The sequence below is a fragment of the Falco rusticolus genome, chromosome 2 (assembly GCF_015220075.1).
Source record: "Falco rusticolus isolate bFalRus1 chromosome 2, bFalRus1.pri, whole genome shotgun sequence".
Lineage (NCBI taxonomy): Eukaryota > Metazoa > Chordata > Aves > Falconiformes > Falconidae > Falco > Falco rusticolus.
The window spans coordinates 16,902,373-16,915,597 of NC_051188.1; the positions used below are offsets into that span (position 1 = coordinate 16,902,373).

At 39.3% G+C, this 13,225-nt stretch overlaps 1 protein-coding gene across 2 annotated transcripts in view; it reads left to right on the plus strand.

Annotated features, from left to right (window-relative positions):
• Window positions 1-13,014, plus strand: part of GRIA4 (glutamate ionotropic receptor AMPA type subunit 4) — a 240,641-nt gene extending 227,627 nt beyond the window's left edge. The window contains exons 14-16 of one of the 2 annotated variants that reach the window (XM_037377768.1): window positions 2,800-2,914; window positions 5,167-5,301; window positions 11,889-13,014. In XM_037377768.1, the coding sequence (XP_037233665.1) occupies window positions 2,800-2,914; window positions 5,167-5,301; window positions 11,889-12,053 (415 nt within the window). In that variant the 3' untranslated portion in view covers window positions 12,054-13,014. The remainder of the gene's footprint in view (window positions 1-2,799; window positions 2,915-5,166; window positions 5,302-11,888) is intronic. The other variant, XM_037377767.1, reaches the window with a different exon arrangement.
• The last annotated feature ends 211 nt before the right edge of the window (window positions 13,015-13,225 follow it).

Here is a 13,225-nt window from a genome sequence, read left to right on the forward strand (position 1 = left end):
GTACATTTCCCATCGCATCTGGCTGATTTAAATTGGGACAAAAATCCTGTTCTGAAAGTGTGAAATATTTTAAAATGGAAATTTAAATAGATTTAAAATATTTTAAAATTTAATTTTAAATTTAGCTTGGAGTGCTTCTCCCTCATCACAGCTAGGAGTGTCTGAGGGGAGATGTCAAGGTCACGCCATGTCTCATTCACGGCCTCACTAGGGCAGGTAAGAAAGTGAGGGGCAGAGGACAGATTTCCCCAAGCTTATGTAGCACCTTAATGCAGAAAGTGTTTCAGCAAAAAAAGTGGAGAGGAGAACAACAACCTGGCCTCGGACACATCACTGGCTATATTTCATCAAGAGTGGGAATTGCCTCATCTCTGCTGGCCATTGTCATTGCGTTCAGTTACATATTGAGGTTAGCATGGCAATTTTAAGCATGAAATTGATTGCTTTTCCCAAAGGAAAACCTGAGAGCTGCCTTGCAAAGACAATGCAGGAAGGAAGACATTAAAGGAACTACAGCTGCAAAGAAGAAAAAATCCCTGCCTGTGACAGGCTTTATATACCTAAACCGTTAGTGCCGAAAAAGCAAGCAAAGGACTGGGAGACATCTATTTTCTGACTTGTCCCAGCTTGCTGCTGGTCTCGTTAGTTCATATGGAGTCCTAATTATCACTTTAATCTGCAACAACTCCACAGGCTTCTGATTTTCCATGTGAAAACAGTACCTGGATGTTCCTAATCTTTGTCCTAACCAGGACTGTTAACACTGCTGGGATTTAGGAGCTCAGTGCCAATGCGTGACATGATATGGCAATCCAAATAATATTAATTATTTCACACTTCTACTGGAAGCAAACAGAGGATCATGCTGACAGGCAACTTGCCAGCATCCCAAACTGCTACCCACTCATTTCATAGCTGTGGGACTCTTGTATTCCACTATCAACCTTCCTGACAGGAAGCCTGAAGACAAAAATGTAAGTTTGAATACTGCAAAAGGTCAAGAAATAGGCATTTTCTGTTCTAGAAGCAGAGTATTCTGTATGAACTAAAGGTGTGGGATTTGGAAAGTGGATGAAGCATTTCCTTTACTTAAAGGGATCACTGGAGAGTACCTGAGAATCCTGTCACCCAACTGTAGCTGTCAAAAATTTTCATTTCTCCAAGGCAGCAAGGCTTCCTCAGTAGTAAATGAAAAGAGATGGGCATCTCAACAGCATGCTTCATCCTTTGTTGGAAATGGTGTCTAACCCATCTTTCGAGGTACCTGTCTTATTTCCCTTAACTGCAGGGACACCTAGACAGGCAGCCAAAGCTTGGAGCGTAACTTACAGTTAAAAAACCTGAGGTGAGGCAAATCACCCCTCCTTGATGTATATCTACAAAGAGTCATCAGAATGTGTGAAAAGGCAGGATCCCTAAAGCTAAGAGCAGCATACAAGGTTCATTTGTGTATTAAATATATACATGCAAACATGCACAAATATATTAATACATAAGCATTTGGGGGTTTCCAGCTAAACTGGTTACAGAGTGTAACAAGCCCCGTTTCTCTTTCATATTAACTACTTTAGCAGGTTCAGTTACACTATCCTGATTAAAGCTGGCACTGGTTATTTTTCTATTAAGCCTTGAATTCATGAGTTAACATTTTAGCAATGCTTGGATTATGGTGTATTAAGAGAGATTAATTTTCCCATAGGAATCTGTTGGCATACACAGGATAAGGTCCTATGTCATATAACATCACCAGAAGGCTGTCAATCACATGTCATTTCTGTTTATCTACCTCCTTCTCTGATATATATTGTATTTTCATGCACACCTGCACATAAATAGATATCCATATGCCTTTCCACATTAAGAATTGGACAGTCAGTGATTCAAAGTGGAAAGTACATAAGTCTGTTAATCATTTCATAGGTTTTTTAGAAAACAGATTGGTACAGCGGCATGAACTGGGGCATTACCATAATACTCTGAGGATATTCACTGTGTTTAAGTAACCTCAGTGTAAACCCATAGTAGTTCATGACTTCGAGGCATCAGATAAGGCTTCCTCTCAATATTAAAACTCTGTTATGATACCCACAGCAAATGTCACTAGCAGGAGAAGATATTCCAAGTAGTAATTTATCATCAGCCTAGGACCCATGAAAGACTTATGTGAATAAGGGAGATTTAAGGAAAAACTCTGAATTTGAAAATAATGTTAAACAGGAAATGAAAATGAAAGATTGACTGTCACATTCTTCTTAGCTGAGGATAAGGGCATTGCAGTTCTCCCCCGAAGTTCTCTACATGCAGACCTCCTGATTACAAGTCTGTGCCAAGTGGTTATGGGCAACAAACTGCACAAAGCATCTCCTTTTTCTTGCCAGAATAATTTTGAGGGCAGTAAATGAAATAGCTATAGCCAAGTCATTGGTTTCTATGCATACAAATTAAAACTAAATTGAAAGCAAGGAACACAAATGAATATGTTTCTTAAGTCATATATCCAGCTGTATTATATATGTCTCTGAAGGGTATGTTGTTTAATATGCCTAAGCCAATAGTTTTGGGTTCACAGTAATTGCATACTATTTATTTACAAATCTTCCCCAGCAGTATGTGCCTGTTACCTAAAGCGATGGAGCAGGTCCCGGTCATATGTCTGTCTCTAAACCTGGGCCAACAGTACATGACATAGCACCCACTGTGGCCTCTGCTCTGTCACTTTGCAATGCGATTCTATGTAGTTTTACTTGAATAACATAAAATAACATATATAATGTTATTTATGTTATTTTCCACGTGAAGAACTCCTGTAAACCTTGCCGTTTTGAAACTCAGTGAGGCAGGCGTCTTAGACAAGCTGAAAAACAAATGGTGGTACGATAAAGGTGAATGTGGACCCAAGGACTCTGGAAGTAAGGTCAGTCGCTGCAGTTCGGGACCTACTATCGTGTTCACAAAGCAGTAAAGGAAGTAATAAACAAAATGACTTAGAAATAAAATAAGCAGCTGTAGACAAAGAACAAATCAGCTTTGCCCCATATTGATGGAAGTCACACTTTAATTTAAAGAAGCACTATTGCTTTTTAAAGTCTTCAGTGATGTAAATCACCAAACGTCGTCCTACGTTTGGGCATCCGTTGAGGAGTCACAAGGCAATTTTGGGGGTTTGAGGGAGACAGCTTGGGTTAGTCGTTTCCTTCCTGCCTGGGGGTGGGTGGACTTTCCCACTCACTGCTTAGGAAATGCCCCTTCACGCCTTCTCCTTTTGGAGCTGGCTCGCTCCGCAGTTTTCTGAAACACTAGCGGGAAGGTTTGCCTCGTCGCTGCCCAGGGTGGCTGTGCCTGGCTGCCTTTGGGAAGGTCCCTGGCTCCTTGAGAAGCCAAGGAAGATTTAACTTGAGCTTTGAAGTGAGAGGCTTTGATAATTAATAGCTTTCTACAGCTTCCAGTGTTTACCCTAGTCCATTCCCAAACAGCAATCCTGACGGCTCCAGGGAGTGGAGCCTTCTCTATTTCTCTCTGTTTGTGGACAAACACAGGAGCAGGTGTTTTCTGATGGCTGGGAAGCGCCACAGTCAGTGCCAGCCCTGTATTTGGGAAGTCTTAAATTTCTTCACAGTGCCTGTCTCAGTGCCAGCCCGTGCTGTGCACAGCTGAAAGGAAAGCGTGATGGGCAGTGACTGCCTGCGTGCCCTGAGAGTTAGCCTGATGGACAGCGGGTAAAATTAGCCCAGGAAGCAAACTGCCAACACATTTTGCTTTTTCTGGCAAGTGCTTTGGAGTAAGGAGTGAAAACCAGTTAAGGGGATGGCAAAGTTCCTATAAATGACAGCTGAGAAAGCCTCAACCCACCATGTACGTTAGGTCAGGTCTTTCTCAGCCCTGCCTCCTCCTTGTTTGCAAGCACCCTGTTAGCAATTGCCACTAGAGGAACACAGTCCCCTCCAAGATATTCAGAGTCCTCTTAGCCAGCAATAAAGAGACAAGCAAAGCAGAACTCAACTGTAAGCCCCAGAAACCTCTATATGTCTGTGGGAATTGACACTGTGCTAATGTACTGATTACACAATAAATAGTGCCTCTTTAAATTAAACATCCAATTATTTTGCATTCTTTGTAAGTTAAAATTTCATAGAGATTACAATCAAAAGTTAAGTATGCTCTTTACCATAGGTAAAGATTATATAGCCTGCATAAGAATAAAGCTTTATAAGTATCTTAAGGCGTACGGTATAGTATATGGAAGTCAATTCTGAGAGAGTTCCTTGAAAACTGTGCTAAAAATGCACATTGATTTCAAATAAAAAATTATGATTCATAACTAAGCAGTGAAGTACAGAGAAACATAGAATAGTTATTTACTACAATATGTCCAAGAAGGTCATCATTTATAAAATTATGTATTTTTAATAGTTTGTAAAGAAAGGTCTCACTGTTGTCTAAATTACAAATAATGTGTAAGATATCATAAATTGCTATTTTAAAATATACTGTTACTGAGCCTTAGTAGTCCATGGGCATGTTCAAGAACTGTATCTATAATAAAATAGAAACAAAATACAGTAATAGGTAAGAGGCAAATATATCACTATGTGTATGGTGTAGCGTGCACTTTCAAGGGAAGTGTTTCTTCAAAGAAATAACTTAAGCCTCACATGTTATGTTCACCTGTCATTTAAGTATCAGAAACTCAGTCTGGATCTTTTAAATTAACAGCAACGCCTACCACAAGTACAATTACTGTTTCTGTAAGAAAGATCAAGCAGAGTCTTGTCTGATATAAATGGGTTTCTGGATTCCAAAGTTTTTAAAGACCTTTACGTAAATGCAGTTTCAGATCAGTGCTCAAATGTCCCCTAAAGAGAGCTAGACATGTCATTGTTTAATTCTCCACTTAGTGGAAGTAATGCTTTGCAGTAAGCAAGCAGTGACAACCTGATATGTTGGCAATGTACTTCTAATATTTTATATGCCAACCAGGTAAACTAGGTACTTAAAAATTACTTTATAGATCCAGATAGGTCAAATGTTGTGAGAAGTATGTAAACAACTGTCATTTAATTTCAGCTAAACATCGTTATTTATTTCTATTTTCAATGTTTGAATGTGTAGCTTGTGCTCCTGGGGGTCTCTTTTCCAGGGTTAACTGTGTCGCTTCTGTTTCCCCAGGACAAGACGAGTGCCTTGAGTCTCAGCAACGTTGCTGGAGTCTTCTACATTCTGGTTGGAGGCTTGGGCTTGGCAATGCTGGTGGCTTTGATAGAGTTCTGTTACAAGTCCAGGGCAGAGGCGAAACGAATGAAGGTGGCAAAGAGTGCACAGACTTTTAACCCAACTTCCTCGCAGAATACCCAGAATTTAGCAACTTATAGAGAAGGTTACAACGTATATGGAACCGAAAGTATTAAAATTTAGGGGTAGGACTTAGGGCCTACTACAGTGAGTGGGTGATGCATCTTGTAACGCAGTGTTGTGACATGTCTGTCTAGTGGTGCTTGCTTCTGAACAGAGCTTTATATTTTGGAAAACTTCACTGCAAAGTGGTTCAGTTTTTTTGGCTGCAGATGTACAGTATACTATTCTATGTTGCTAATAGACATCTGCATTGCAAGGAATTTTTAACATAAAAATACATTTTTAACTACTCAATGTTGTCGAATCATTTGGGAGATGACAACTGTTTGAAATCATAAAACACATATTCAGAGGGCCAGTGTTTAATTACTTGATTGGCCATTCTATTTTCCTAAAGGTTTGCACCCTACTAGTGACAAATTGCTGCAAGCCTTTATCATTCAGTGTTGGCCCTAACTTCGTTATAATCCAGATTTAGGATAGGCAACGTCACTGAACCATAGTTAACGTAACGGAAGACAAGGCACTGTTACAAGAAGTCTAAATGTTGTTTTACCTTCTCTCCCTCCTCCCCACTCCATTCCTTCACCCTGCCTTTGATACGTGTTTTATGCTGTGTGGCATTTTTTTCACAATATCCTGCTTCAGGTCAACCTTTGCCCGCTATAATAACCACAAAAAGTCACTAACCAGTGAACAGACCTTGATTATCATCCTCAGCTTGCAGAAACATGCCCCCTTACCTAGCTCAGGACTAGTGTATTTTGAATGTTCGCACAGTGATTTCAGAGACTGAACCACTGATGTCGCCAAGCTGTATCCCGCATAGTTCCCCTGAGCAGGCATGTAGGGACAGTTTACTAATGTACTTCTTCTCATCCATGCAGTGAGTACCTTGCCAACTAATCATTAGACAAATCAACAATCTGACCTGTGGAAACGGCACGTAGCAGCAAGCTGAGCTTCCAAATATAACTTTTACGTAGTTCCCAAGCTATACTGGCTGCTTTGTAAGTGAAGGTGCAGCTAGGACCCTGCCCTTTTGTGCTACCTAGAGCTCCCTTGCCCTTGCAAATAGCAAGCCACGTGTCTCCTCTATTAACAAAGAGCTTGAGCTACATTTTCCTGAAATAACTGAGCCATCCCTACAGTGGAAGTAAGAAAAAAAATTTAGGGAAAGGAGCTGAAGAACATAATTTTTATGTCACCACCTAGAAAAAGTTTTGGAAGAAACAACTGGAGATACAATTATTATTTTTTATTTATTATTTATATAGCGCTGGAGCACACGGCGCTGTACAATAGGTGAAGTGTACCAAACACATAACAGGTCCCTGTCCCGAGGAGCTTACAGTCTAATGGCACAGCCGGTACAATACCGAACCATACAGTACAGAGCAAACACAGAGTGAGCAGAGAATGGTGTTTGAGCATGATAGCTGGAGCGCTGCAAGGAATAGGTGGGTTCTCGGGGGGCGAGGGAGGGGGCTTGGCATACACTGGCTGGGAAACTATCCCAAACATACTGTCACTGTGTAGTTTTCTTTTGTTCCCTGTTGTACAAGAAGTCATGACCCTGGATATATTTTATTTGTAACAGAGCTGCCTAATTTTCCCATGTCAAAAAAAAAAAAAAAAAAAAAAAGTCTTAGTTATGCACTTTGTCCCCTAGTGAAAATGTGAGGCATAGTAGGTGTCAGGGGGACTCCAAGGGTACAAGCTAGTGTTCATTACTGTGAACTGGGAATCAGGACTTCCAGATGCTAATACTGCTCTCCCAAGTTCACTTCCTACTGTCAGTAATAAGGGTCTTAAAAGGAAATAATCCTGTGCAAGTAAATGTGCAAAATGCAAATGAAGAGATCTTTTTCCTTCAAATTCTTTAGTCATGTGCCCACAACTGAGGGTGTCCCCAGTCTGGTATAAAAGTAAGATTTCCAGAAAACTTTCCTTAATAAGTGTACAGCATGCAGTGCATCCAAGACACAGTCTTAAAGAAAGCAAACAAAAACCCAAAGCATTCATTGAAATACTGACCTGACCCACACTGGCTTAGTATGCTAAACATGGCATGACTTGACAATCTCCTGAGCTCCTACCCAGCTCTGTGATTCCAGTGCAACAAACACTATGATTTATACTTGCAGAATTTGTTTTAGACTTCCTCTTTTCTTAGAATAAAAATTAGGGCTGAGTTTTGTTTTTTAAGGAAAGATCATAAGTATGTTTCCCTAAAGTTTTGATTTTTGTGGGACTTGTTGCAACACAGGCATGAGTTCTTACAGGAAAAAAGGTATAAAAAATGCACACATTGCATTTTATTTTATTGAAAATTGATGTTTGGGTCAGTCAAAACTTCTGATAATCTCTTAAAAACATTTTAGGGTGCAGACATTTTAAAATTCAGGAAAACATAGAAGTAACTAGGATTTCAAGCAAATATTTATAGACTTCTGAAATTCTAATTCTATTTATTTACCGTAATATTTACCTGAGAAATTTCAGCATGTGAACTTCTTATAAAAATGCTTATGCTTGTATGTGGAAGATGGCAAAGGTCCAGTCATCCTCTCCTGGTGATACATGGCCATCCCCGGCCACACAGGCAGCAAGGGGTTACCTGTGTGCCATGCTCTGTACAGGGTGACTATGCCACCTGTTCATGCCTGTTAGCTGGCAGCAGTACAGAGCCCACAAGGCTGGTTACACGTATTTCTGCAGCAATATGCCTGTCTTAGGCATTTCAAAACTTTTGATATGTTTATTTATCCAAGGAGTAAAGGGATCGTGTTGACACTAAAACTTGCTAATATGGAAAGATGCTTGGCGGTTCTAACCTGCATGAGTAACCAACATGCTGACTTTTTAAGCTAACATCAAATAGTTTAAATAGTATATTTTTTAAACTAATATAAAATAGCTTAAAGAACCTTTTTGACAATTAATACTCATTACCATGTTTTTTATTTTAGTTTAATCCAATCAAAGGTGAGGTGCCTCAGGGAAATTCACCTGCCTGCAAGGCAGCAGAAAATGAAAATGTAGGACTAGGCTGCATGTGTGGTCTAGTCTATTTGATAAAGAACTAGTCTGTATGATAAAGGACTAGTCTGTCTGTCTGGGATAAAGACATTCAGAAGGGATGACAGGCTATTGCATCCACTGAAGGCAGGGAAGGGTTTGCTTTAAGGAGGGAAGCATCCTTCCTCTTTCCCTGGGCAGCAGTTTTCCATTTTTGTGTATCGGCTGTAAGCCCTTGGCACACTAGTTGAGCTGATGCCCTGAGAACAGGGCAGACCTTAACTGTCTTCTCTCCAGCTGCTCTAGGGAAAAGCCCTACTGAGTTCCTCACCCCAAACCCACAGCCAGCCACCACCACCACCTCCCCATGGCCTTCTCAGTGCGCCATGAAGCTCATGAACCAGCTTCCAGTTCAGGTGCCTTCTCTTGCTCTCCCATCCCATGCTGTTGTTTATGATTAACAACATTAATTACAAAACTAGAAAAAACAATTAAAACAATGATAAAATTAATTACAAAAAAGGGTGATGTGCTACAGGATGGCTCAGTAAATGCACAATGCACTGATTTTGACTTCAGTTTCATATTCAAGATGATAGAAAAATTCATTAGAGGTTCACCTCAAATATTTGTGCCAAAGACACTTCCATGTGACCCAGGTCCTAGAGGAGTCTGAACAACAAAAGAACCCAGACAGGCTAGGATATTTGCCTTTTATAGACTAAGGATATCGGTTTCCTAAATTCCTATTTCCCAACAGGAATGGGGCAGTTGGTGCTTTCATGTGATTAATTCCACAACTAATTTAATCAAAACTAACAACAAATTTGAAAATACATTATCACTATTAACTACATACAACTACTACACAGAGATTTTCACAATTTGGGTAATATTCACTGTAAATACCAAGACTTTTCCCTCTCATCCCAGCCACTCCTGAAACTGTTTCAGCAGCCAGGCCATAAATCTGAAATTCTTAACTGCACAGAGTATTAGCCTGGCATGTTACCTATAGTGTAGTTTAAAATGTAACACAGAAGCGTACCTAGTTACCTGGCCTTATGGCACCTTCCCAAGTACAAGTTTGACCTGCTCCTCCTGGCGCTGCTCACTGTCTGGGTTGTTTCTGTGGTGTGTTGCTGAGCTGTTGTTAATCTCTGCCGTGAGAAGAGAGGATTTGTTTTATCGCAGCTTTTTCTGTTATTTTCTGGAAGGCTGCTGAGAAATTGTTTGTTATTCTCATGTGATTTTTTTTTTTTATCCCTTTTTACTGTCTTTCTGTCCTGAGTGTGTTGTCAATGGCCAGAAAGCTATATAGACTGAGCTACAAAGACACAGTAATGCATAACTTTTATATCCCATATAAATCTGAGCCTCTCTCAGATTTCCCAGTGGCAAAACCTGAGTGGCCATGAGCAGATAGCTGATCAAAGTGATGGAGAGATGCTGGTACATAATGATGACTTTCTGGGAAATTTAGCACATCTGGAGTAAGTTGTCCATTTTCCATGCAAGTTTGCATTCTAATCTGGTTTGCACTCTCATCCCTCCCCAAAACAAAAACACCTTTGTTTTTTCTTGCCATTGACCAAAACATGTTCTGTGCATTTCTGCAGGCAGTTACCAGTCCTTGACAGCCATTTGCGATGGGACTCTGGACATGCACTATGTGGAGCTACACCACATTGCATTGTGTCTGTGCTTTGCAAATGTATAGATTTTTATTTGCTGCTGGGGAGTAGTTGAGGTTTTTGGTACTGTATGGGCCCAGGTCCTCACTCCCGCATTACCTCTGCCTCCCTTTTTATATCTAGCTGTTGAATTAGGTCAAGATATGTTTGGGAACAGTCCCTGTCAAAAAGTACCCTGGTAGCAGGGAAACTCTTCAGAGGGTGACTTTGGACATTGTAATTGATGATTACCAAAGCCAAGGATTTTCAGCCTAAGGCACATAATGCCCTCTGTAAGCCAAGCCCTTTCCCTGAATTCGGCTGCTTGTCAGGGCTGAGATTTTTAGGGTAGCTGGTTTGGAAAGTTGCTTTTATATCCAAGCTCTGGCTGTGCCACAATAGCAACTTCACTTTTGAGGACTCTTTTTTGAAGGAGCTGCTGATAATGATGCAATGTTAGACTGGTGTGTTTTCATAGAAATGCCCCCAGAAGCAGTGGAAACGTTTGGGAGTTTTAAGGAATCTCCCTCATCCCTGTAACACACACACTCATATATAAAATTAACTTCAGCATATCAAACACCAGCTCCGGATTTCACTGCTACCTCAGAAGGAGCAACCGGGCTCAGAGGGACAAAGTTCTAAATGCAGAAATCAGTAATAATGCAAATAAAATGATTTTATGATGTTTGTCATCCCTTTGCTCCTATGTGAATCCACCCTCCTGTCTCTTTTTCCAATTGGTATTTCAGATTGCATCCCTGCACACTAATTACATGAGTTAGTTGCATAGAATATAGCTTTTGCTGACTAGAAGTCAGATTTCCCCACTAATTAATACTGTAAGACGGTATCTTTGAGATCTGTTTCAACACAGCATAGTTTGGGTGCCTGTTGTTCCTGGTGTCCTTGCTGCATTGGTTGACCTTAGACAGCTCCCCTAATTTTAGTCTTCTGGAAATCGTTTACTCTAAACTAGTCATCTTGGCTTTTTCTATCATGACACGAGAGAGCTCTTTTAGATTAGGTGACTGATTTCTGGATGACTGAAGTTTGATGGCATAACTCATGGTGGTTTTTTAACAAATCCAAATTTTTTGCTTGAGTTAACTGAAAATAAAGAATATGAAGTAACAAAAATTTAAACCTTCTTGTGGAAAATTTAGACCTCATATAGAAAACTTTAGAAAATTGTATCTTCTCTTAATAAACTCCCATTTCCTTTGAAAGTTCCCATCTTTTCTAATTGTAGGAAAATTTATATATGAAAAGAGATTTGATGACAGTTCTTAGATTTATTGATACTATGTGCATTGTGAAAAGATGTAATTTCTTTAGATGTGATCCATGGAATTATCACAAAGATAGCTGGTACAGCTATTGCAATTTATAAACAATTTCCAGTAGTTATATTTTATCTCGACATTCCCAGTTGAAGGTCTAATCTTATAAACACCTGTGCATGACTTTATTCACATACGCTAATGCTTTCAGGTTCATGAAAGGTCTTGATTCTCATTTCGCTATATAAATGAAGCAGTTTAGAGGAAGGCATTGCCTCTTCTGATAATATCTTGATCAAATTTGGATTTTATATTTAAATCAATAATGATTTATTGTAATGAAAATTACCCTCAGAATTGCTAGGTTTTTTTCCCCTAGTAGACTTAAATGCTATGTATTATATTTATGATGATTACTATTACTATATTTAATGTTAACATGAAAAAATGCAGATGTCTAAAATTTAATATTTTGGTGTTTTCTGTGTCCTGGCTTATTGAAGGACAGAAACATTGTAACACTTTCCTCTTTTCTCCTTTTTTTTTTTTCCAAACCTAGCTTACCTTTTCTGAAGCCATAAGAAACAAAGCCAGATTATCCATCACAGGGAGTGTGGGAGAAAACGGACGCGTGTTGACTCCTGACTGCCCAAAGGCCGTGCATACTGGAACTGCAATTAGACAAAGTTCAGGATTGGCTGTAATTGCATCGGACCTACCATAAAAACCAAAAAAATAATTGAGTGCCTTAATCAAACTGTGTTGGTGACTGATGGGAACACAGCACAGACTGTAACGACATGGGAGTGTCATTGATGAACTAATAATTTGGCTGAGAAAGGGAAGTACGTCCAAATGCGCCAGACATCATCAGCAACAATGTGTGCATGAGCTCAGCTCGGAAACCCAAACTCAGATTTTATATCAGGAAAATTCATAATTTAGTTTTGTTGGGGGGAGGGGGCTGGGAAGGGTGTATTAACAGCAACAAATTTCACTTGAGTGGACTAATAAGACTTGCCAATTTAGCGCATTAAACTGTGAAGAACATGCTCAGAAAGGACAACATTTTGGTCTTTGTCTTGGCAAAGAGAGAAAAATAGCTATAGAAGTCAATGAACATGCTAACCTGTGTCTCCAGAACATCAATATATAAATGGAAGAATATTCAGCTGTTCAGCTGTAGAAATGAATCACTAAACTGTGATAAGAAAATAATAAATATGTAAATCCTGTGAAAAAATAAAGAAATTATTTACATTTTCTTTGAAAAAAAGAGGAATATTGAAACATGCTTGCTTTTTAACTGATGTAAATTCGGTAGAGGACAACACAATTCTTTTTTCTAACCATCTTAGGGAACAATTCATTGCAATAATTGATATAAAATGCCATCACTGTAATAAAATTCAGAGACTTTTTTTTTTATAAAAGTTGTTGGTCATCCTCTTGTTTGCTGTTACCTTCATTCTGTTCCATCATTCCGTGTTCCACAGATTTGCATCTGTCTAATACAAGAAACAAAATGATAAAATGTTTAGAGTACATCATCAGTCTGCAGTGTAGAATCAAAAGAGACTACGGGTCACTCATGTTACAGATATTATTTATAATCTTGTTCTGTGTAAGAAACTGTGGTTTTTGTACCCACCAAAAAGAATAAAACAACAAACGTTCTTATAATATTGACAGAGCTTGAGTTGTTTTCTGATCATTAGGATTGTCATCTGGAAAATAGAACCAGGTGGTTCATTTTGTACCACAGGACACACAACCTTGTTGGAGAGTCTGAGTCCATGCACAATTGTGAAGTGCTTTTAAGTCCTTAGAGAGGAGGGACTCAAAACTGTCAAAGTATTGTCATGACTATTCACTAGGTATTTTAGTACTAGTCAC